Source organism: Nasonia vitripennis (assembly GCF_009193385.2).
Source record: "Nasonia vitripennis strain AsymCx chromosome 5 unlocalized genomic scaffold, Nvit_psr_1.1 chr5_random0002, whole genome shotgun sequence".
Classification (NCBI taxonomy): domain Eukaryota; kingdom Metazoa; phylum Arthropoda; class Insecta; order Hymenoptera; family Pteromalidae; genus Nasonia; species Nasonia vitripennis.
Window position 1 is genome coordinate 2,203,669 of NW_022279652.1, and position 25,891 is coordinate 2,229,559.

Consider the following 25,891-nt stretch of genomic DNA (forward strand, 5'->3'; position numbering starts at 1 on the left):
GGCATTTTTTTCGATGCATCTGAAAGTTTCATACGTTACCATGACACTTTTAGCAATCGACATGCTCGAACGTTACTGTCAAATGTTATAAGCTACATTTCACTCTAGAAACAGAAGTGCAATTAAACTACTGTAAGCATATTTATTGAATTTAATAATGCTTACTTCGCTCAGTCACGCAACTTTGATTGCAGTGTTTGTGTTCCTGCGCCGCAGTTCAACAGTGGAAAAAACATTAGAACGGCCGCGTTTAAGACCGATAGGCTGTGGTTTAAAATACGTATCCTATTTGTTTATAGCACAAGCCGGGAACAAACAAGCAGATACAAGTAAGAGTTTCTTCCAAGTGCTGGATCTTAAGTCAATCGCAGCAAGGCAAACTTGCAAGCTCGTTAAGAAAGTTTACGCCAAAACGCAGAGTCTCTGAAAAAAGCGGCAGCGCCGCGAATATCGCCAAGTTCTGGGCCGAGACTGCAAGCTTCGGTTTACCCAAAGATAGAAAAAACTTCTTAATAAGCGACCTGACACCCGTGCAACACGACAGTTGGCTCGAGAGTAATTGTCCGACCTCTCGCCAGGGCTATCAAGACACGTACCGACGGTCCTATCAGACGCAGCGTTTGCTCAGCAGATTTTCTAAGCATGTTGGCCGTCGCGCAGGGGAAAGAAAAGTATCTTTAGGATGAGAAGCGACTTACGACACATGCCCTGCCAATGCAGCAGCTAGACAATCTCCACTCAGTGGAAAAGGTGCTTCAGACGTCAGACATACTAGTAGCCGGCGAGTTCTTCTGCTTCTCGTGTAAATCCCCTCAAGCATAAACAATGCGCCAAAGACTTTGCGATAACCACACTTTTACAACGGCTTCCAGCCTCGTAAGCATTCCCCAGGATAATCTAAGCGCCGCGTCATCTGCTCATCTCTAACAATAGTCAGATATCGATAAGCCAGGAATAGCGCCACTTCTAGCGAATTTTCAAACTCTAAAAAATCGATTTTAACGAGAATTTTCTCGCAAAAGCTCTGAGACAGCTGCTCCAGCGATCGACTGACATTACACGAGAAACTGTTCTCAAATTTTAATGAACAACGAGTAGCGCCGCTTCTGACCGACTAACAAGTTCTAAAATATTAAATATAAATGCGCACACTCTCGCGAGAGCACTGCTCCAGCGATCTACGGACTTTTTGCAACAAACTAGGAATGGATTTTTATAAACGAAAGGGAAGCACCGCTCCTGCTGATTGTCGAGCACTCAAAAATCGATTCGTGACGCATACTCTCTTGCGGGAGCTCCGCGAGCGCTGCTCCAGCAATCTACAGACGTTTCGCTATAAACTGGGCTCGGATTTCATTAACATAGGAAAAGTAACTCTTTTGATCGCTTAGCGAACTCTAAAAAAATCATTTTCGATGCGCACACTTTCGCAAAAGCTCCAAGAGAGAAGCTCCAGCAATCTGGACGTTTCACGAGAAGCTGTGCTCCGATTTCCATGAACAACGGGTTGCGCCGCTGCTGACCGATTCACGAGCTCCGAAAAATCGATTTTTAATGCGCACTCATTCGCGAAAGCTTCGAGATCGCTGCTCGAGTGATCTACTGACATTTCATTGGAAACTGGGCTTGGATTTTTATTGAAAAGGGAAAGCACCGCTCCTGGTCGATTTACAATTTCTGAAAAATCAATTTTCAATGCGCACTTTTCCGCGAAAGCTACGAACTGTTAGAAGCTGGGCTTAGATTTTTATAAACAAAGAAAAAACAGCGCTCTGACTAATTTTGTAAGAGTAGCTTTGTCGATCGCACGCAACGACGAAGTGGCACTGCGAGCGACGGGACTGTTCCCCTCTCTAGCGCGAGCGACGCCCAGCGCGGCGAGTAAGTCTGTCCCCGACAGTTGACGAGAGCGGACCGCTTTTGCGTGATATACCGCATCGAGTCTTTCAGAGTGTTGTAAAGGTTTTATATTTAATAAAGACGTCCAGAGTATTCAGAGTGAATCGTGTGTGTGTGTGTGCAAAGTTTATTGAACCACCCCTCTGACATATATATATATATATATATATATGTGTGTGTGTGTGTGCGTGTGTATAGAAATTTGCTTTTATAGCAGTTTAAGATGAGCTGCGTCTCCCCGTACCGATTTTCTTACGTCTGGGTGTAGCCAACTCATCATCTCGAACATCATTATCGTTTCCTATAATGATGTTCGTAGACAACTTCTGCAGCATTTAGTTGCGATGGCTAGCTGTGGCTTGAACAGAGGTTTGCATCTTCGGGTTAATCTATTGAACAGCAACCTTTGGTTACGGCATCTGCAAAGTCGCTGAGTTCAACCTTGTTTGCCACTTCGGCACTGGGCTATGTAAAGGATCTTGCGAATTCATCTTCTGTATTGACGACTGCAAGTTAATTAAGAGGTTGAGATGAAGGAGTAAATCATACACAAACGGGTGTCTGAACACTCGTCGCAATTCGTTTGATACTTAAAAAATATTGAAAATTTAAAATGAAACAACTCACTTCGTCAAAAACAAGCTGATTAGAATGTAGAGAGCAAATTCACTGAGTAGGAGTAGTATGGGATCGCGCCGATGGAAAAGGATTCGCATCAGGATGTAGGAGAGGTTGGCAAGTTGACCAGCAGCCCGAATAAACTTCTTACACGATCTGTCACGTAAAGAATTTGTATGGATTATACTTTTTATTTGCACAATGAGCACGCGTTTAAATTGTCCTAATTGCCGTTCAAACTGGCCGCTTACTAGATTATGGGTCTGAAAATTGTAACTTATATCTAAACATTAATAATCAAGTAATTTTTTTTCTAAAGCACCAATGAAAATAATGCTTTAAAATTCTTTTACAATACAAACTTAGCATACGCACTCAATCATTCGGCAGATTTTGCTCTCAAACCCAGAGAATTGTTGATAACATTTAAAAAGGAACGTTCGAGTCAGGCCAAGGACGCCTGACATTCAAGGTCTCAAACTAACTCGATACCTCCCCACAATTCAGAGCACTATGTTTTTTTAAATTCGGAGACTGGGCTTGGATTTTTATTGAAAAGGAAAAGCACCGCTGCTGACATATTTACGAGCTCCGAAAAATCAAATTTCAATGCGCACTCTTTCGCGAAAGCTCCGAGATCGCTTCTTTAGCGATCTACCGACGTTTCGCGAAAAGCTGTGCTCGGATTTCGGAGTCGAGCGTTGTGACAGGGACACCTCTAGCAGACGAACTAACCTTGAGTCATAACAATAACAAACCAGTGTAGTACCGTCTTGCTTGGGTTCGCCCTGTTCCGCGTTCCGCTGTGGTCGCCATGTTTAGCTCTCGCGAACTAATTCACATCTTACAAAATTTGTTTCGTTAATTATTAAAAAATAAAATCTACATCTAAGGATAATGTTTTTTTTTTTCACAAATCTACCCTATTCACATCTGTGGTGAAGGTGCGAATCGAGTTGCCGCGATTCTGATGGTAAAGCTTTGTGTCATCTGCCAAAACGTGTCGTTAGGAAGCCAGCTTAAACGGAGACTCCAAAAATGACTTTGGGGTACCATGCACCCTACCATGTGTCCTCTGTCGGCTGAAGACGTCAAGAAATTGAGCGTTAAAGTTTAATCAGACTGCAAGGAGTTTGTCCAGTTGATCGGTACCGAGAGGGACCATTGAAGGAGCTATCCATACCCAACTTGTAAATATACGCATTAGAGACCGCAAGAAATGCTGTCCATACCAAAGTAAACGCGCAATCATCACTCCGCGAGAATTTGCCAAGGACCAATTTCCTAACTCCCAAGCTACGCGTACTGCTCTATATGGTGTAGTTGATCCGACAGCGCTTCAACTGAGAGTTAAGCGAGTCAATCTTTCGCGCGAATGCTCATCGGTTGTGATTAAGGAAGATTCTCTAGAGCCTCTTCTTAATTGTAAAGTGCTAAACGGCGCCGGTCATGTACACAGAGACATGAAGCTAAACCCCCAAGTTATCATTCATGGTATCTCTGTCAAGTACAATAAAGATGATATAGCAAAATTTTGTAAGGCAGAACTTTTCCTCGTTCTCGTCTTACCGTTTCAAAGTCGTCTATGTGTATCCCGCAGGCTAAAAAAACAGATCCTACGTCGTCCAGATGGTCTCAGAGTGTCGCGAGGCTTTTTTCCAATCAGACAGAAAAAGCATCGGCTAGCTATATCAGCATTCTACAGTGCTATGAGTGCCCACAATCGGACACAAAACGGCTAACTGCGTAACGGCCCTGTCTGCTGCAAGTGCGCACAGGCGCATCTAACTAGCAAGTGTGCGAGCGCTAAGCAATTCTGCTGCGTGAACTGTAAACGAGCCAACCCTGGCGGCTCCCACGCAGCTTTCGATTAAGCCAAGTCCCTGACCTTGCTCGCGAAAATCCAACGTAATGCTCCACGCACAAATTATAGTGAATAAAACTGTCCCTTCTGACCATCGCTATCTGATTTTTGGACACATTAATGCGCACTCTCTTTCGGCCCACCGTTAAGACGTCCAGGACCTTCCGCTCCAGCTCACTCGCTTTCGGCATTAGTGAGACCTTTCTTCAGCCTGGCGACTCTTCTGCCAGAGGGAAGGTCACCGATAACTCCTTCTTCCGGCATGATAGGTTCGGGAAACGTTGTAGATGAGTTGCCCTCTACGTACACAACTCTGCTTGCTATAAGATTTTGGATACATCCGCACGTCTTGTGACCTATCTAAAGGCACCTGATTACATGCTAGCTGAAATCTCGGTTAAGCAGGTTAAGTTTCTCTGTGTCTTGGTATACAGCCCTCCGAAGGCGAGCTATTAGCTTTATGTCGAAAAAGCCATCTTCAACTGCAACTCGGTGTACGATCGGCTTCTTATAATGGGGGACCTAAATGTCAAACCTTATGCAAATTCCACTAATCGCAACATTCTCGAACAGTCGTTCCGTACCCTAGGCCTTGTGCTAGTTCTATTTGACAAAACGCACCATTTTGACCAGTCGGAGTCAAGTATTGACTACATCTGTATTCCGAAAACATGCACGGTCTTCAAGCATTGGCAACTCCGGCTCCTCTAGATCTCCGCGCACGATGCCTTGTTTGTATCATTCTCAGTCACCGTAAAAAGTGCTCCCAAGAAGGCAACGAAAACTCGACGAAGCTTCAGAAACTTCGACATCAACGCCCTATGACAGGGTCTTCGTGAAGTCAACTGGTCAACGGTATGCACGTGTACACGCAAACTACAGCCTTCTCCCTAGCTGACACCCTAACTGTGCGAGCCAAGGAACGAACGAAACAAGGCCTACAGTAGACTAAAAAACAACTGCAAGTGCAACAAGGATGCGTATAAATACTTGCGTAACAAGATAAACGCCAAATTTAATAAAGCTTCTATCGCTTACTACAGCGCAACAATCAAGAGTAGCCGCTTATCGGCGAACTAGGTCTGCAAAGCAAGGATCATAAGGAAGTCCAGCTTCTAGTCTCGGTGGACGAGTTCAACTGCTTCTTTGTTAGTCCAAATGTATCTGGGGGCCTGCATGGCTTCCCCCCCCCCCCCTACAGTCAGAATATCGCCGGAAGAACAATTTGATTTTAAGTACGTTGCCGCCGAAGAAATTTTACAGGCTCTCAGCGCTTCCCACTCGAACGCTGTCGGCCTAGACGGCCTGCAGGTCAGCATGTTCAAGGACTGCCCCTTCGCAATCCTCCCGATTCTTATGAATATCTTTGATTTCTCGTTGCAGTCCGGCATTTTCCTGAACAGTTGGAAATCGGCAACGATTCGACCGATCCTGAAGATCCGTGCTCCGATGAGCGCTGGCGATCTTCGTCCCATCAGCATCTTTTCTCCGGCTTCCAATCTTGAGGCAGTCTCCCTTAAGCAAGCTAACGACTTCATAACCTCGAGGAGCTTACTAAACCCCCTACAGTCTGAATTCCGCAAAGAGTTCAGTACACACACGGCACTCATTACCAACAACGACGACGTATGTCACCCAATAATTATGCGAAAGGTCACCATTTCATCCCCCAAAGATCATTTCTCGGACTCGGCGTATTCATGGGTGCGCTCATTTATCAAGGGCCGCACGCAAATTTTCGCTTCATATTCGGGTCAAACCTCCACACCGCTCATCAGAACTCCTGGAGTTTGCCAAGAATCACTCTTCAGGCCATTATTTTTTTCTTTGTACATAGATGACATGCCCAACGTTTGCGGGAACTGCAATTATCATCTGTACGCTGACGACTTTTGTATATACGCTCACAGCTTTGCTCGCAACGCCCCACTCTTAGTTAAAAAGCGTAATGCAGCCCTCGCCTTTTATAACGCTCCTTCAATCTCTGCAACTCATTCTTTTCTGTAGGAGTCTTCTTCCTCCTTATTCTGCTCTTCCGCCCTCCTTCTCTTCTCTCTCATTATGAGATCTTTACCCTTCTTTCTTCAAAGGAAAGCCATTGCTCAATTCTGATCTTACCTCCTTCTCTAATTTCGGCCCTTTTCTCACAGATCGTTTCCATGTCTTCCCTTCTTTTGAAAATCACCTTCTTGGTGTCATCTGTTCTGGTGTCCTCTAGCTCCCATTCCCCTACCTCCATAATATTCTACAGCCAATCCTTCACTGGGCCCCCCTCTGTCCAGTTATTTAGGTGCACTATCAAACCTCTCTCATATACCTTACACCTGCTATCACCTTTTCTTTTATCTGCACCATCCGCCCTTCTTTCTCTCAAAATTTGTCCGTCTCTTCTTTCTACAATTCTTCTCATCTCCTGCCTCTTCTTTATTGCCTTGATTCTTTTTTTTTCTTTTCTGTCATCCCTTCTTGCTTTTCGTCCATCTCTCTCTGCATATTTTGTATCTTCCCTTTCAATAATTCTATGTCCTCTCTTACCTCTTCCTTTTCCTTTGCAATTTCTTTCTTCTTTCTCTCTTAAATATTGTCTTGATCTTCCATCCTTCTACCTCCTCCTTCAAATCCCTCATCTCCCTTTTTTCTCTTTTCTCCGAACAGCATCTTCCCCTTTTCTATTTCTGTTTTCCTTTCTGTACTTATTTTTGGATTAGCTAACCTCTTCACTACCGTGTTGCACCACGTGTTTTGCTTATCTGCTCGATTCCTTTTCCTTTTTCCCTGTCCATTTTCCTCTTTTACCTGTATCGTTTTCGACCTGTTTACGAAATTTCCCTGCACTGTTCTCGATCCTTCGTCTGGTTCTTTTTTTTTACTCCTGATAGCTTTTCCTGGATTTTCTTTTTCTTCCATTTTGCTACTGTCCCCTTTCGATTGCTCTTTCTTTTCTTTTGATTGCTTCTTCTCTCTTTTACCTAATTTCTTTTTCATTACATTTCTTCTCTTTTCTCTTTCTCTTCCCTCATCCATATGACTGTATAATGCTGTCAAGTTCTTCCTTACCCCGTTCAAAATATTTTTCAAGTTCCTGCTGTTTCCCCTTTATTTTCTAATTGCTTTTCTAGTTTTCTTCTCAATTCTGACCATTCCGTTGTCTATTTTCCCTTTTCCAGTTTTTCTCGGAATTATTCTATTGCCCTCTTTGTACTTTTTTTCTCCTCTTTCTCTTTTCCTCAGTTCGTTTTGCCCGTCTCTATCTCCATTGCGTTGTAATCCGATTCCAACTTGTAATTAATATTCTATTACTATTACATAGTCTATAACAGAGCAGCCTGCCCCTCCTATGTACGTGTATTCTCCTGATTTGTCTCCTTGTGTATTTCCGTTCAATATGCTTAGGCCCATCTCTCTTATCTTTTCGAGTAATTCTTCTCCTTCTCTATGTTTCTTTTTGTCTTTTGAATCCCTCATCTCATTGTTTCCTTCTTCGTCTATTTCACCTCCTTCACATCCGCGCGTGAAGGAGGTGAAAATTGCCACGTGCATTGAAACTCAAGCCGCTCCGAAAAGGAGAAGGCGACTATCAATGAAAGAAGAGAGCGCAGGTAGAAGATGCATGCGCAAGACACCGTATACATGGAGTACATACCTCCGACACGTACACAACAAAGAGCTGCGAAGATGCTCTGTATATCATAGGGAAGCATGCCAAATCAGAAGATATGCGACATGCAAGCTACCTCATTGGTCGAACGGTCCTCTCATAGTTAATCCTAGGTTTCTGATTGACCGTCTCTAATCTCTCATACACACTAGACACAGGAATGCATCTTCGATCGCATCTTCCAAAAGTCTAACAAAATATTAGTCCGTGATACAATCGTAACGATAGGAGTGATGTCCTACTTAACTGACTACTAAGGGAAGATTAATTTGCATTATAAATCTCAGTGTTGGATTTAGACTAAAACTACATAAACACCAATGGCGGTTTCAAAAGACTTTCCGTCGGCTACTGGAGGCCGTTCTTTCTTAGATCGCGAAAGTAGTCAGGTACCAATGGCGCTAAAACTTTGTGTTTTAAAGCTTTGTCGTCATCTGTGCTTATAAAGCAAATCAACCCGTAGAGTTACTGTCTGGTGACAACTCTCATAAGTTTAGGACATAATAGTAGCCTTAACATATATATAGGGCTTTAAAAGTATTTTGATAGAAAAATTCAGAAAATTTCATTAAAAAAAGTATCTGAATAGTTTTAGTTAAAAATGCATCCCTTATAAGCTACAAATCATTAAAAATAGGCAAAAATAGCTTGAAACCTCAACTTTAACCAGCTAGAACCTGAAGCCAAATGAAGGAATCGCGATGAAATTTCTTTTTGGAGTCAGGCACCATATAGAACATATATATACAGTTTGGGCAAAACTTAAAATTTTCATCTTTGATTTCACAGAGAACCATATACCGTAACAGCGCCAGGAAAGCGAACGTAGGGTACTTTTTTCTAATAGGAAGATGTAAGTGCGAGAGAGAAAGTCTTTCTCTCCCTCAGTTTCTTTTCGACCCCCACCACTCAAAATTTGGCGGACTCAAAGTACTCCGATTAGAAAAAAAGGTGTCGACTTATGGCTGAAAATTATAACGTGTAGCGTCTCGGCCCGGGATTTTCACACTAGAAAAAAAATCATATATCTAAAATTTGATAAATTCAATAAAATGCACAATGAATAAAATTAATAACGGAAGTTATATATTGCTAAAAAATGGAGTCAACTAATTTTGAATGGAAAAAATCGGATCAAAGTTGCTCTACATCATAGTTTCATTAAATTATTTTTAATATTCATTATAACACTTTATCATTATCAAAAAATGTAGACTATATTTATTACATAATGTAAAACTATTTTAATCCGATTTTTTCCGTTCTAATTATGTTGACTTTTAATTTTGTAATACTACAAAACTATTATTTGCATTTAATATGGACAATTAAATTTACAAAATTTTGGATAAGTTATTTTTTAAAGTGTGAATGGTCCGCGCTGAGGCGATACACATGTGATTTACAACCAGGGAAAGGGGCCCTTTTTTTCTATGATTACTTCGCCTTCGAAGCTTCGATTATAGCCTAGCAAACGTCGAAAAGTGGGGTCGAAAAGGAATTGAGGGAGGGAATCTATGTTCGCTTTCCTCGCGCTGTTACGGTGTGTGTGTGTGTGTGTGTGTGTGTGTATATATATATATATATATATATATATATATATATATATATATGCACGCTGCGCAAATTATCGCCTCTTTTCATTTGCTTTTCTCGGCGACTGCTACACCTTTTTGGATATTTCTTTTTATTTTGGGATAACTGAATATGAGGAATCTGATACTCTACTGGCATTACACGAATAATTGAAGATAAAGCTGCTATTCCACCTTCTTAAGTGTTATATTTGAATTCTATTAATAAATACAGTAAGGTTATTAGTAGCGCGTCCCCTGGGTAGCGAATATGGGAATGCTCATCGACGAGACGAGGTCTCCTCAACCGGCCAAAGAATAGAGCAGAAATAAAATATGCTCCGCGGACCAACCAGGCTAGGGGAAGAATCCATTATTTTATAATTATGAGGCATAGTGTTGCGTTCAGAGCAAGTAAGATTAAACATGTATCGTTTTAGACTTTGTGTTTCTATGCGGTAGTTGTATATGTATGTTATACATATTTATACACACACACACACACACATATATATATATATATATATATATATATATATATATATATATATATATATTAGTGTTTACTGGACGCAAGAGTAAATAAAAAGTTCACCAATGTAAGATTTTAAGTAGTATGTAAATATTAAATGTACATACGTATATATACATGGTGATGAAAGCAATATAAGTGACTTGCTGCTGTCAGTCACAGGCAGCGTAGCACAAATTTTGTGGACGACATGAAAAAGTAGTGGTCGACAAAGACAAGCCTCAACCGTACACAGGCTCATAGGATACGGGCTCTGCAATGATATATTGTGATGATCCATGTGCTTTTAATAAAAAGGAGTGATAAGAAAGTAAAAAGATTACAAGATTCGCGAAGACAAGAAAGGGAAGGTTTAGTCAGAAAAGATGTAAAAGAAAGTAAGAGAAAAAACATAGAAGAGTGAGCTTTCAAAAAAATAAATATATGAACTATGATATACTATAAGTTAAAGTGTTTGGTTTACGTAAGAGTACACGTTTACTAAGTTCAGATTTAAAGTTAATACAAAAAGTGTGGAAAAGTTTATTATTATTAAAAATTGAGTCTAGGCGTAGTGTAAAATATAGTATATTCAATATGTATATATATATATATATATATATATATATATATATATATATATACATACACATATGCTCAGTGATGGCTTAGAATATAGTATATTGAACATTAAGTTTTGCTATGACTATAAACAGATCTGAATGTAAATCTTTTGACAAAGTTGGAATACATTTGCGCACTACAGTATTCCGTCATAGTCAATTAGATGTTGCTTTGTCAAGAAACATCGAGAAATAACTCTAAGTTATTTTTAAGTAAAGAGTCTATTTGTGAGCAAGATGAGGATTCATTAAAAGATAAAAAGAAACGAAGAAAACCGAACACTAATACAAAAATATTTACAAAAAACATAGTATATTCGGAAATCATGTTAAATTTCTGTTAGGACTGCCTAGCGCTTTGCACGTTTGGCTTCCTTACGTTTTTCGACGTTTTTCTTTGTACGGTGAGCCAGTGACTTGTTCTTATCAGAGCTATCACTGTTCACCTCGTTCTGCGCCGTGTTTGTTGTGTCGTTCGCGTGTGTGTATTTGTGCGTGTGTGTGAGTGTGCCTCGAGGCGATAGTCTTAAGTTTTGTTGGCGAAGGTGTCCACGTGTTGTACGTGACTCCATCGGGGCGAGCGAACAGCGGCAACACCCCTTGTTGCCCTCGTGCCAAGCGTCTGGCTCCCCGAGACGTCGGGGCGCGCTTGGTGCACGGTTGCGGACCATCTTTTCGCTCCCCAGGCCCGGCTTCCAGACCTCCAGGACCAGGATGGAAGCAGCGGCGGACTACAACGAGGCCAGCTCAACTCCCTCTTCAGCGGCGGTTTTTGCCTTAAAAGACCTTAGTCCATAAAGGGTTCTGTTAACCTTTCGGCTAACCGCATCAACTTGCGCTTTCCACGTTAATTTAGAGTCCATGACCTCACCAAGGTTAGTTACCGTATCGACAAATGGGACAAAGATGCCGTCCTGCACCTCAACACCAGGCAAGTTCAACCCTTGCAGTTGATTAATATTATATTCCGATTCAAAAATTATTGCCTTAGTCTTACCAGTATTAAGATGCAAAACATTATCAGAGGCCCACCCCGACACAGCTTTCGCCACAGCCGACAGACGATCCATGCCGCCACGAAGATCGTCTCTCGTACATTGAGTGTAGGTTTGCAGGTAGTCGGCGTATAGCAAATGCGCAACACTATTTGTCAACAGTTCCCCCGGTCTCTCTGATCTCTCAAAGTCTGTCAGTACGTCTTTGATATCATTAATGTAAAGGCTGAACAGGAGGGGTCCCAGAATAGAGCCCTGCGGGACGCCAAGGTTGGTAGTTAGCCAATCCGATTCTCCGTTAGTTGTAGTAACCACTCGCTAGTTACGTCCTGTAATGAATGACTTGACCCACAGGACTACTGCCCTAGAGAATCCCATCCCGATCAGCTTACGAAGTAGTTTTGAAGGGGATATCGTGTCAAACGCTTTGCTAAAGTCAAAAAGCAGTAAGATGGTCAGTAACTGTTTGTCACTGTCAATCCCTGTCCTTATGTCTTCCGTCAGCTTTAGCAGTTCTGTCTGCGTGGAGTTGTTGCTTCGAAAACCGGTTTGTAACGGGTCAAGAATTTTCTGTGACTCTAGGTGTTCTGAGATCTGGTCATGTACTATCTTTTCCAGGACCTTTGAAAGGAAGCTCAGTAGTACTATTGGACGAAAGTCCGTCACACCTGATGGAATTGCTTTCTTTTTGAGAGGCACTAAACGAGCCCCCTTCCAGGACTCAGGAAAGATTCCACTTGATAATGAAGAATTGAATAAGGCTACAAGATGGTGGCCGAGAACCGGTAGAGACTTCGCGATGATACTCTGGGGTATCCCATCCTCACCCTTTGCCTGCGACGAGAAATGAGCGACTGCCAGCACAACATCCGAGAAAGTAACCTCACGGAAGGTAAAGCCGTTCTCGCTGGCTCCCGACACGATGTCACTCAGATCTGTCTCACGCTCGAGGTCGGATATGGACACACCAGCGAAGTGAGCATTCAATCACTCTCTCTCCACCTAAACTGCACGTGGCACTCTCGTCTCTACTCGCGTCTTTGCGGGCAGCCGACTCAGCGCACGGCCTAGTCAGACCGCGTCGACGGAGACCTGCTCTATTCCCCCACTCCTCTCTCTCTCTCTCTCCTTCGTTGGCGAGCACTCGCGCGCGCACCGCATCTCCCGCTCGCTTCTCGCTACGCCGCGGCTTTCCTCTGTTTGCGGCGTCCGGCATGGCCGACCTCGCACGAAGTGCTGGTCGCCCCACTGACGGTCTCTTTCTCTCGTTCTTTCTGTCGCTCTCCCGCTCACGAGGCGCAGGGCCAATTCCTCAGCTCCGCACGGCGCTGGGTTTCGACGCCACGGACGCCAAGCCGGTAGGACAAGTATATCCTCCCTTTGTCGCGCTTTTCTCACTTTTCACGCCGTACGCCCCGCACTACTTACGGTGTTCTCCTCGTGCACGCGCACACACTCGTCTCTCTCTCTTTCTCTCTCTCTCTCTCTCTCTCTCTCTCTCTCTCTCTCTCTCTCTCTCTCTCTCTCTCTCTCTCCCTCTCACACAAGCACTCACGATGCCGCGGTCTAATCTCCTTCTCGCTCGCGTCTCGCTTATCCCCTAAGACCACTTACCGCGTGTAATCGCCTCTTGCAGGATCTCTCCTCCGCAAACCTAGCTTGCCTCTCAGGCAAGCTGGTCTCCCGCGACTGATATCTCTCTCTCTCTCTCTCTCTCTCCAAGGGAAGGTGGGCCGTTCGCTGTACCGTGGGCGTCCTTCCCGTCTCGTCTTCTTTAACGCCGTCCTCTCTCCTACTAATCACCGGTGACTGGGCCGTGGCGGTCCTTCCGCCAGAACTCCCTCTCTGCTCACCCTGGCCGCCGGGATGCGCCTCGGGAAAGACGTGAGACTTCCCCCAAATACCAAACTTTTCTCAAACTCTTTCACTCGCGCTTGCAAACCCCTACGTCAGCTCTTCACTCAACGAGGGCTCACGAGATACTGCTGGTCCGGCGCGCGCCCGTCGCGCTAGCTATCTCCCCTACTCCTCAGGCCGAAGCGAAGCTGCGCTCTGATTGGCGGCCCGGGCCGCACTATCTCTCCCTGATTGGCTAATCCTCTCTCTCGCGACGTCGTTCGTCTCGCTGCTTCTCAGAACGTCACCGCGAGCTCACCAGGCCCGGGAATTCTTGGGACGCGTGACGGCTCTGACAACAAAGCTGTGTGGCTCGTTGCCGACCGTTCGCGCGCCATTTTCCAGGCAAGGAATCTGCCGTGCCGAAAAGAGATTTTTGGTGCGGCTACGACGCACCACGTCGCAATGCCTCTCCCTTCACTTTCTTAGTCAGGTGAGAAACCACCCAGCTTTCCCTGTGAGGGTTGTTTGAAGCTGGGGGGGGGGGGAGGCACCACCATTCATCCACCCTCTAGACCCCGAGGTCACACTCAATGGACAAGTGCACCCCGTTCTTTCTCTTTCACTCTCTGACTTTCTTTTACTTCCTGATTCTCCTTTACTCTCTGGCTCTCCTTCACTCTCTAACTCTCCTTCACTCTTCTATCTCCTTGCGTTCGGACCCTCTTCTCGGTCTCTCCTCAGCTTCACGACGAAGCAACTCTCTCATCCCAATTATCGCTCCTTCCAGGCCTCGCATGATTTGCAGAATTTGTTCAATGCTTTGAGAGTGTTGCTTACGCCCTGCGTGGCTGAATCGCGCGGGAGGCAGAAGTCACCGCGTTGTAGGGAAGGGTTGGGTGAAATATAGTGGATTCATTACCGAGAATAAAGAGTAATTATTTATTTCCTTTCCCCCGCGTGCTCCCAAACATAGGACGACTGCGGCGAATCCGCCGCGTAATAAATAAATTCGGGCGCATTGAAGTGCCAGGAGTTGCGCACCTGTGCTGGGAGGCACAACGTCGCATTTTATGCAAATTAAAAAACAAAAAATATCTACTGTAAATATTTACACTATACACTCTTTCTACTAAGAAATAATATATATATATATATATATATATATATATATATATCATACAAAATCACTAAACAAAAATCATGACATTTTACTATATAAATAAGTGTTTTTAGTCACTTGCCACGGCTTTGTGAAAGATCTGGGCCGTCTTTTTTACTCTACCCGGGCTTAAATGTACCTTAAACATGCTCCCTTATACCTAATAAAAGACATTTCTAAAAAATATTAATAAAATATTATTATTTATACATGAGTGCCATATTGGAGCGTATTGTGAGAGGAAGTGTAGAGTGGTGTGTGCATTTGAGAAGCTATAGAGTGGGTACTAGAGGGGTAGGAGAGAGGGAGTAGGTGTGAGGAGAAAGAGAAAAGGCCCATCTGAGAAGGGTACAAAAAATCGGTGAAGAAACGAGTCAGAGTAGTGAGATAGAGCTGTTAGAAAGAAGGAGTCAAAGTTGAGAGGTTAGGAAGGAGAGTGAGAGATATAGAGATAGAGAGTGCGAGAAAGGAATGATGAACCTGTCGAACACCGAGGTACAGGAAATAATCGGCGGAACGGATTACGCAACAGGAATAGAGGGACAGGGATTTAGAACGCCACAGCCGAGTATAGTGAAATCGATAGAAGAGGCGGGAAATTCAAAAAGTGCAGGTTCAACGAGAGGAGGGAAAGGGGGAAGAAGAATAGGGAATGCGCTGAAGCAGAGAAAATTAGAGGACAGCTTAAAAGATAAAGAAGACAGGGCTCAAAAGAAAAGAGAGAAGTCCAGAAGAACACGTCGAGAAAAATAAGAAGGAAAAAACTAGAGAAGAGACAGAAGAAAGAAACGCATTTGCAAAAGGAGGGAATGTGAAAAGATCACCAAATGAGAAAGAGAAAATGGAAGAAGAGGCAATCGGGTCGTCAAAGTGCACTATGGATATAATCCTACAAAAGGTGGAGGAGATGAGTATTAAAATGGATAAGGAAAAGGTAGAAAGGGAGAAGATGATTGAGAACGGGGAGCAGAAATACATTGGACTAGAGGAAAAAGTGAACAGAAAAATAGCAGAAGGGCTGCAAAGTGTAGAAGGAAGACTGAAAGAAGAAGGAGAAGAAAGGAAAAGAATGCAAGGAGGCGAGAGAAAGGGAGGAGGAAACAAGAGAGATAGAGAAGAAAGAATGGGAAGTGAGATTAGAACGCGAAAGAAAAGAGAGGAAAGGGGAAATCGAGGAGATATTAGGGAAGATAGAAAATCTGGAAAAAGGGGAAGAGAGAGACAAGGGCAGTGGCAGAGAGAGTCAGTCTGGGGAGAGAGAGGATAAGGAAAAGGGAACGGAAAAGGAGAGGGACAGAAAGCAGATGGAAGAAATGGAATGGAGGATCGAGGAAGGAGAGAGGGATAGGAAAAAGAATAATATTATAATAGCAGGGTGGAAAGAAGTAAAATGGGATAGGAAGACGGTAAAAGACTGGATAAAGAAAAACTCGAAGTAGAGGTTACGTTGAGGAAAACGTGGTCACTGAACGGGAAGATCCGAAGAATAGGGGCGGAATGTAGAAACTGGGAAGAAAAAGGCGTTATCATGAGAGAGAAGGCTAGGTTACAAGGGTCTGATATATTCATAGACAACGATCTAACCTAGAAAGAGAGAAGAAATAAAGAAAAACTGAGAGAATACGCGGTAAAGGAAAGAAAAGAAGGAAAAGAGGTCAAAATAGGATACAGCAAACTGTGGATAAATGGGGTAGAGTATTTATGGAAAGAAAGAGAACAGGAATTTTTTCGGAGAAAGAAAAGGACAGGAGAGGAAGAAAAGCGAGGAGGAAGGGAACATAAGAATAATTAGTTGGAATGTAGCGGGAATAAAAGGTATAGATGAGAGGACCTGGGGATATATAAAAGGGTTTGATGTAATCTGTCTGCAGGAAACGTGGCTGGAAGATAAAGAAGGAAAATACTGGGATAAGAAACTAGGAGGTTATGAAGTCAGAGTCAGAAATGCGAAGAAAGGGGGAGAAAGAGGTAGAGTGAAAGGGGGAATAGTGATGGCGGTAAAACAGGGAACAAAAACAGAGAGAGTAGAGTGGATGGAAGAAAAGACAAACGAATTTATAGGGGCGAGAATATTAGGGAAAAGAGATATATGGTGGATAGGGACCACATACATGAGAGAGGAAAAACAAGAAAACTTTAAAGAGATAGAGGGAATGACGGAAAACGCCAGGGGCGAAAAATTGATGTGGGGTGGAGATATGAATGCAAGAACGGGTCAGGAAGGCGGACTCGACGAAGAAGGTAACGGAGAGAACAGGGAATCGAAAGATGAAAAGAAAAACAGAGAAGGGGAAGAACTTCTAGAAAAAACAAGAGAGATGGGACTCAGTATATTAAATGGTATTACCGAAGGAGACGAAACGGGAGAATACACATACATAGGAGGAGCAGGATGCTCAGTTATAGATTATGTGATAACAAGTGAGAAAGGAAAAAGAGGGGTAGGTAAAATTAACATCGTTTATAGGCTAGAATCGGACCACAATGCAATAGAGATAGAGATGGAAAAATTACCCGGGAAAACAGAAGAAGAGAAAGATAGAATCGTAGAAAGAGCAATATGGAATGAAACAGAATGGTCGGAATTGAAAAGAAAATTGGAAAATGCAGTCACAAAGAGAAAGGTAGGCGGTAAGAAAAGAAAGAAAAACACCTGGTGGGATGAAGAATGCAGACTTAAGAAAGCAGAGGTAAAGAAGTTGGGCAAAGCGATTAAGTTGGGAAAGGGAAGGAAAGAGTATATCAAAGCAAAAAGAGAGTGGGGAGTATTAGTCTTCTTTTAAAAAAATGATGGCCTTTGTTGTGAAGCATTTAATACGTGATTCTGATTGGTTGCTGGTTGGTTGCCTAGGCAACGAGATCAGAACCGCGCTTTAAATTCATAACCCTCAAAACAGTCATAACTCATAACCCTGGTAGAAATGTTTGAGGTATTTAAAATGAAATGTGGAAACCTTGATAACAGATAAAATATATGTAATATAACGTAGTATTACAACATGTGTATTGAAAAGTAACACCCTAACACTATTTGAAGTAGTAATAAAGTGTGTGAATATTATTTAGTTTTATTTTAAATGTCAGTGAGAAGTTCAATTAAAAGAATAAAGAGTTTGAAGATATACTGTGTCTCTGTGCCCAAAGTCGCCCTCGGTAAGGTTTCAGGGGTGAATTTAAAGAAAAGTTCAGTATCCGAGTCAGTAGGTTTAAGTCTATCATTATACAATGCTCTTTGATTTGTAAAAGGGATACTATAGACAACTAAAATATGACACTGCCACTTCCTATGTTACCTAGAAATATGTAACCTAGATAATTCTGATTTAACTGTTTTCGTTTATATTTTCACATCCAGGCTCATGTGAATTTTATAATTGAGCAGGTCAAATTTTACTTATAGCCAGTTACGCAGAAACTACTATCTCTAGCACATTGTATTTCTGATTTCTAGGATATTTTTACTTGGAGAAAGTGATAAATGTTTTGGCTTTTTTGTCAAGGTATTAGGTAATTAGGATTTTGACTTTTAATAGTTGTGAGAGATTTTGAGACCGATACCTGTTTTTCCATTTTTGCATTTATTCTCATTCAAAAACTAACAAGTCTAGAGAGCTCATATTTTGCATATAGATTTCTTTTGTGATTGTGAAAAGATATTTAAAGTTGAATCAACCTTTTTCAGAAGTTTTTCAGTTAAGGTCGATTCAACTTTAAATATCTTTTCACAATCACAAAAGAAATCTATATGCAAAATATGATCTCTCTAGACCTGTTAGATTTTGTTAAAAGTCTGTTAAAAGTCTGTTAAACACAACTGTTAAAAGTCAAAATTCTAATTAATGCCTTGATAAAAAAGCTAAAATACTTATCACTTTCTTCATGTAAAAATACACTGGAAACCAGAAATACAATGTGCTAGAGATGGTAGTTTCTGTGTAACTGTCTACAAGCAAAATTTGATACGCTAAATTAAAAAATTCATATGGACCTCGATGTGAACATACGAATGACAACAGTTAAATCATAATCATGCATGTTACATGTTTTACATGTTTTCTAGGTAGTATAGTAAGTATCTGTGTAAAATTTCAATTGTATAGCTTTTTTATAATGCAAATAAATAGCATTTTAATGATAGACAAACCCACTGACTCTTATACTGAACTTTTCTTCAAATTCACTATTCAAACCAATGATGACGACATCCCTGGTAGAAATCGATATCAGTTTAAAGCTACAACATACCACGTATTACTAGAGATAGGCGAAAAATAGGTTCATGTTTTGACCACCGATGAAACGCTTTTTCAAACATTTTTTACGCATTTATTGGAGTAAGAATAGAGTCATACCGTATTAGAAGGAATTTTCAAGCTTGTAAAACTAGATTTCACTGTCTAAAGCAAAGCACAGGTGATAGCTAGTTGATGGCTACGAAAGTACTACGCAAAATAAGTCGGGTCAAAAAAGTGAAAAAATAAGAAAATCACGAATATCTTCGTATGTCGTGCTTGTATCACTCTAATTGACTGTTAATTGTGTAAACCGTTTGGAAATCGATTAAAATCCGTAAGCCCCTTTTAAAATTAGTGTACGACACAAGGACTAATATCAATAAGAAAGATTTAAGGTTATGTTCATTCCAACAAATGCTCAAGAAATGGGCGAAAAAGCGTTTCATCACAAGTTATGACTAGCCATTTTCATAGCCATTTCATAGTTTCCAGCCCATTTTAAATATTCGAATTTCTACCAGGGATTGAGCATTATTAATATATTTATTAAAAAATAGTTTTGAGGGCTGCTTATAAAATATTAGCAGACGTTAGTGCGCCACCCAACACTTATGGTAGATTTTCTACCAATGTTATTAGACAGAGATATAATCAAGAGCGCGCTAAGCGCGCCTTCATTCCTAGTAAAAAGAAAAAAGGAGGAAGAAATGGAGAAAAGAATAAAAGAGACAGGAGATGATAAAACCGGGAGAAAATTCTGGGAGGTGGTAAAAAGCAGGAGAAGAAAAAAGAGGACAAGATGCAGCAGCAAAATACAGAAAGAAGAGTGGCTAACTCACTTCAAAGGGCAACTAGGAGAAGAGACAGAGGACGAGTTGGGAACAAGTTCACAAGGAGAAGATGAAGAAGGAGATGGAGAGGAGAACGAAGAAAGAATATCCGAAGACGAGGTGAGGAAGGCACTCGGCAAGATGAAAAAGGGAAAAGCACCAGGAACAGATAGACTACACAATGAGGTATGGATACACGGAGAAGAACAGGTAATAGGGGAGATAACCAATATAATAAATAAAATATGGAAAGGGGGAAAAATAACAGATGAATGGAAAACAGGAGTGATTACGCCGCTTTTCAAGAAAAGGAAGAAAGAGGAGGCAAAGAACTACAGAGGGATAACACTTATGGACACGGGTTATAAACTATATGCGGAAATAATAAGAGAAAAACTGGAAAACGAATTAGAGGGAAGGGAATTACTGGACGACACACAAATGGGTTTCAGGAAAGGAAGAGGGACAGCAGATGCTATTTTATTCTGAGCAAGGCAATAGAAAAGGAATTAGAGAAGAAAGGAGGTAAGGTATACGCGTTTTTCGCAGACATGAGAGCAACCTTCGACAAAGTAAACAGGGAAGAGATCTGGGAAATTATGAGAAAACTAGGAATAGGTGGCAGAATAAGGAAGAGGGTAAAGGAATTGTACAAAGGGACCAAGAGCGAAATCAGAATAGAAGAGGAAAAGATAGGAGGTTTCGAGATACATAAAGGAGTGAGGCAAGGGTGCCGATTAAGCCCGACGCTATTTAACATAGCAATGGCGGACACGGAGAAGGAACTAAGCAAAATACAGGAAGGGGGGATAGTATTAGGAAAAAAGAAATTCTGGTCGATCTCATATGCGAATGATGTAGTGATGGTGGCGAACAACGCGACAGGGCTAAAGCAGATGCTAAAGAAAATCAAAAGGATAATAGAGAGGAAAGGTCTAGAACTAAACACAGAAAAGTCGAAAATAATGGTATTCAAAAATGGGGGAAGGAGAAAAAAGGAGGAAAGCTTTTTATGGGAAGAGAAGGAGATAGAGGTAGTGAAAAACTTTGATTACTTAGGATATATGTTAAAGAAAAACGAGAAAGAAGAGGCACAAATTAAGAAATTAAAGGAAAAGGCAAGCACGGTAATGAGTTCGATGTGGGGACTAGGGGAAGAAGTATTCAGAGACAACTGGGAACTAAGAATGATACAATGGTAAAAAGTGTGATGGAATACGGGGCTGAGGTGTGGGGATGGAAGGCGAAAGATAAACTGGAGAAGATGCATAGAAGATATGTGAAATGGATAATGAAATTGGACAGAACGACGCCGAAGCACGTACTACACCTAGAGACTAAGAGATACAAGCTAGAAACAAGGACAAGGAGAAGAGCAATAAAATACGAGGCTCAACTGAGTAAGGCAAAAGAAGGTTCGCTTTGGAGAGAATGCTGGAGACTACTACTACTACTAGAAAAAGAAGAGGACAATAAGAGAGGAAAAAGAAAAAAGCGAGGGCAAAGAGAAGAGGAGCTAAACAAAAGAGGATGTTCACTATTTGAATACCACAGAAAAATGAGAGCAGGAGAGCAGATTTGGTTGGAGCTGGGAAAGCAAAATGAATGAGTCCAGACAAGCGAGAGATATAAAAGAATTAATAAAAACGCAGGTAGAGACACCAGAATATTTGAGGAGAGTAGGTAACACAGGGAAAAAGGGGCTAGGGATAACGGCAAGATTTAGAATGGGAAATGAAGCAAGAGGTTACAAATACTGGCTGAAAGAGGATGAAAGAATATGCAGGTTATGTAAAGAAGAGGAAGAAACTTATGAGCACGTATTCTCGAGATGTAAAAAATCAGGTAACAGGCAGGACAACTGAAAAAATATTTTAAATGGGGAAAGAAAAAATCTGGCGAAGCTATATAGGATAATATGGCTAAGAAAAGAAAAGGAGAAAACTGAAGAAATATAAAAGAAAATCTGATGCAAAGAGAGAAAAGAGCAAACGAAAGAAAACAAAGCGCAATCGAATGGTAATGGTAGCAATAGAGAAGAGGAGAAAATAAAACAAATAGGGAAAAACTGAAAGAACCAGACGTAGTAACCAAATAGAACGCAGGGACATTTAATGAGCAGGGAGATACGAACGGAACGGGAGGATCAGTGGGAAAATTCAAAAGGCACCAGGCTCGGACTAGAATACGGCACAGGTGGAGATAGGAACGTGGACGAGGAATGAGAAACGGAACAACACAGAAAAGAAAATACGTGGTGAGCCATGGATATAAAAGAGGTTAGCAAAGACAAGACAAGCAGAAAAAGGAGAAGATAAATAAGTGAAAAGGAGAAGATGTATGGAGACAAGAAGAAAGACAGAGAGATGAAGGAATTGAGAGAGAAGATGGAAGGTTGGAATATTAAGGCGAGGTTCGAGAGAGAGAAATGAGAAGCCCTGGAGAAGAAAATGCAGGATGTAAGAGAAGATGTGGTGATTTTAAAGGGGAAGATGAGAAACTTGCAGAAGGTGATAGATGAGATGAGGGAGGGCCGTTAAGGTAAGAAAAGTAGAGTGGAGGCGATAAAGAAAAGGCAGAGGTGAGAAGAGTGAGAAGAGGGTATGAGAAAGGAGAAGAGATAATTCTGAGAGAGACTAATGTTATCAACATACACACAAAGGCAGGGTAGAGGAAAAGCACTTCCAAACAAACACAAACGCTCGCAAACACTCACGCACACAAATACGCTTACAGACGCACGCACACACACACATACACACACACACGCACACTCAGACACGAAAGCAGAAGCAGCAGGAGAAATCAAATACACTCACACACATTCAAACAGGAACACTACCTACAGAGACACACATGACACATTAGGATAGGATAGAGTAGGAGCATAGCAATATGTAAATAAATAAAAGTACAAAGATTGTAAACACGAGAAGTGAAATAAACAATAAAGATTATTATTATTATTATTATTTATACGTTGTATACGTAGCTAATAGATTTAATTAATATTTTTTAGAAATCTCTTTTATTAGGTCTGAGGGGGCATGTTTAAGGTACATTTTAAGCCCGGATAGAGTAAAGAAGACGGTCCGGATCTTTCACAAAGCCGTGGCAAGTGAATAAAAACACTTATTTATATAGTAAAATGTTATGAATTTTGGTCAGTGATTTTGTATGGCATATATATGATATTTTCGGTAGAAATAGTGTGTATTGTAAATATTTCTAGAAGATATTTTGGTTTTTAAATTTTCGTGAAAAGAAAAAAATCTTTTAGACGAATATTTTGTTGTTTTTTTGCAGGAATTAACCCAGGCTGGACCCCTTAAGCCATCACACTGGTGAATCAATTAAAATTTGAACTTTATGTCTATTTTAAAGGTGAAATAGAGATCAAACATGAAAAAGGACTAAAAATTACGGTATTTAAAACGCAAAACATTTTATCACTGACAAAAACGCAAAACATTATATCTCTGATAAGAACACAAAACATTTTATCACTGTTAAAAAACTAGACAAGCATTAACACGCTTGAATATACATGGACTATTTTTAAGGTCATATAAAGGTTAAACAGGAAAAAATGACTCCAAATGCATTATTTTGAAACAGTCATTAGTTTGACATCGTCATGATCTTCATAGAAATGTTGTTTTGGACGTAGAATGTTTCGTTCTTTTCAAATCCGAAGGTTCTTGTTCGAAAAATCGCTTTTAAAATGTTCAGGAAACAATCAATAAACTTACACCTAAAAGTTAAATCAAATAAAAGTATAAAAGAAACATGAAAAAACACAAATTTATATTTCATTAATAAAAAATAAATGGGGTTTATTAAACCTTTTAATACATTCACTCTTATTACCAGACTAAACATAAACAATAGCATTTTGAATATCTCCAATTTTGCTGCATGCAGTTACTATGCGAGATTAACGATGTTCTGATAGTAAGGCGTTCGAGCTAAAACATAATAATGTTTTTTTACAGGAACATTGAGTAAGGGATCCAAAGAGTATAGAACACCTCCCGCTGTTGCACCTCCTCAAGTCCCGAGTCATTATGCTCCAAATTATCCTCTGGGTCATCCAAGAAGAGAAAGGGGACCTGGATATAGTACTTTACCATTACATGTTCACTCAACACAGCATAATAACAATTTAAATAGTGCATCGCCGGCTACACCTCAGATCGGAACAGTTCATCCACTACAAAATTATGGACAAACATCTATATCAGGATCGCCGAATCTAAATGTAATGTCATCGGGGATTACTTACAATCAAGAACATAACACTAACATGCCACGTAAGTAATACAAATATACAGTAAAATTGAAAGTCATACATTTCCTTTATATTATTACATGTGAGAGTCGATGGTTTTGTTCTCGAACCTATCTATCAACTTCTCCGAGTCAAAAGTACTTATTCTAGTGCTGGATCGTGAGACGTGGAATCGAGAGTGAGCGCCTACATACACTCCCTCTTATAAATTTTCTGGATGGTGTAATTCCAATCCGTGCGGTAGTCCGAAATCGTGGAAGTGAGGTTACGCTGAGTCGAAAGAGTCGAGCTTCGGGGTGAGTTCGAGCAGTTGCGATGTAGGTATTTGGCGACTCATGCTCAATTGCACTATAACTAGCTATAGGATTCTTAGGGTTGCTACCGGAGCCCTCACATACAAATTATAACTATGCAAATAAAATTCTACGACCAGAAAAAGAATTTTTGAGATTTTTTTCTTATTTTTACTTGCATCAACTCCTTACAGTATTTATTAATCTAGTCCCGAATTAAAATGAAAGTAAGTGTGTCTTATCTATACCATGTACTACGTTTGGCTAAAATATACACACGAGGTTTCTCTATTTTATTTGTTAAAAAATTTCTAAAGTATTAGGTGTCTACCATTATGTAAGATGTTGCTAAGGTTGATCGAGCGGTTAAAATTTTGCTTAGGTTGCGACGCTGTGCCTCCCAACACAGGTGCGCAACACCTAGAGCCTCGCATGCACTAGGATTTTTCTAAACGTAGGATTTGACCGCGATCATCACGTTTGGGAGAACGCTAGGGAGAGGGGAAAATGATCACACACAATGGTTAAGTTTTATTGCACATGTATTTCGCCCAGCCCTTCCCTACAACACGGTGGCTGTAGTGCCTCCCGCGCACAGTTTAGCCACGCAGGGCTTACGCTGGGATGCTCAAACACGAGCCACGCTCGTGCAGCAGACGGCTGGCCACAGGCCCAGGTCCAGTCCGCTGACGGCTGACTCTCTCTCTCTCTCTCTCTCTCTCGCGCGCGCGCGCGGGCTATGCCTCCCGCTTGTGGCAAGCCCGACCTGCTGCAGCCGCGCAGCTATAGGGTTTTCTCTCGCGCTGTCTCTATCTCACGCACACGCGTCTCCTCGCACTGTTCTCTCTCTCTCTCTCTCTCTCTCTCTCTCTCTCTCTCGCGTGCGCTGGCCAGACGCCTCGCGCAGAAGACGTCTTGGTGTGCCCCGCACTGCACACCAACACCCTGGTCTCTCGAGTTCTCTCTCTCTAGTGTGCCCGCACGACACTCGCCTCACTCTCGGATCTCTCTCTCTCTCTCTCTCTCTCTCTCTCTCTCTCTCTCTCTCTATCTCTCTCTTTCTCTCTCTCTCTCTCTCTCTAATACTTTCTTACTCGCTCTCTCCCTGGTGGACGTCCGTCGGTGCTCCCGCCGGCGTCTCCCTGACTCTCGTGGACCTGGTGACGGCTAGCTTCCTCGGCTCTCCCACGCCAAGGCTGCTGGTTGCTCAGGTCCTCCGGACGATGATGGCGAACTGGCTAGCTTCCTCGCCTCTCCCACGCCAAGGCTGCTGGTTGCTCTGGTCCTCCGGACGATGATGGCGGACTGGCTAGCTTCCTCGGCTCTCCCACGCCAAGGCTGCTGGTTGCTCTGGTCCTCCGGACGATGATGGCGGACTGGCTAGCTTCCTCGGCTCTCCCACGCCAAGGCTGCTGGTTGCTCTGGTCCTCCGGACGATGATGGCGGACTGGCTAGCTTCCTTCCTCTCGTGCGGATGGTTGCTGGCTCGTCTGGGCGTCGGC

General features: G+C 41.9%; 1 protein-coding gene across 2 annotated transcripts in view; it reads left to right on the forward strand.

The window, feature by feature from the left end:
• The window catches only part of LOC100116299 (abl interactor 2), a 179,199-nt gene that overhangs the window by 107,417 nt on the left and 45,891 nt on the right, over positions 1–25,891 (forward strand). For both annotated transcript variants that reach the window (XM_032602134.1, XM_031932866.2), the window contains exon 3: positions 23,801–24,118. In XM_032602134.1, the coding sequence (XP_032458025.1) occupies positions 23,801–24,118 (318 nt within the window). The remainder of the gene's footprint in view (positions 1–23,800; positions 24,119–25,891) is intronic.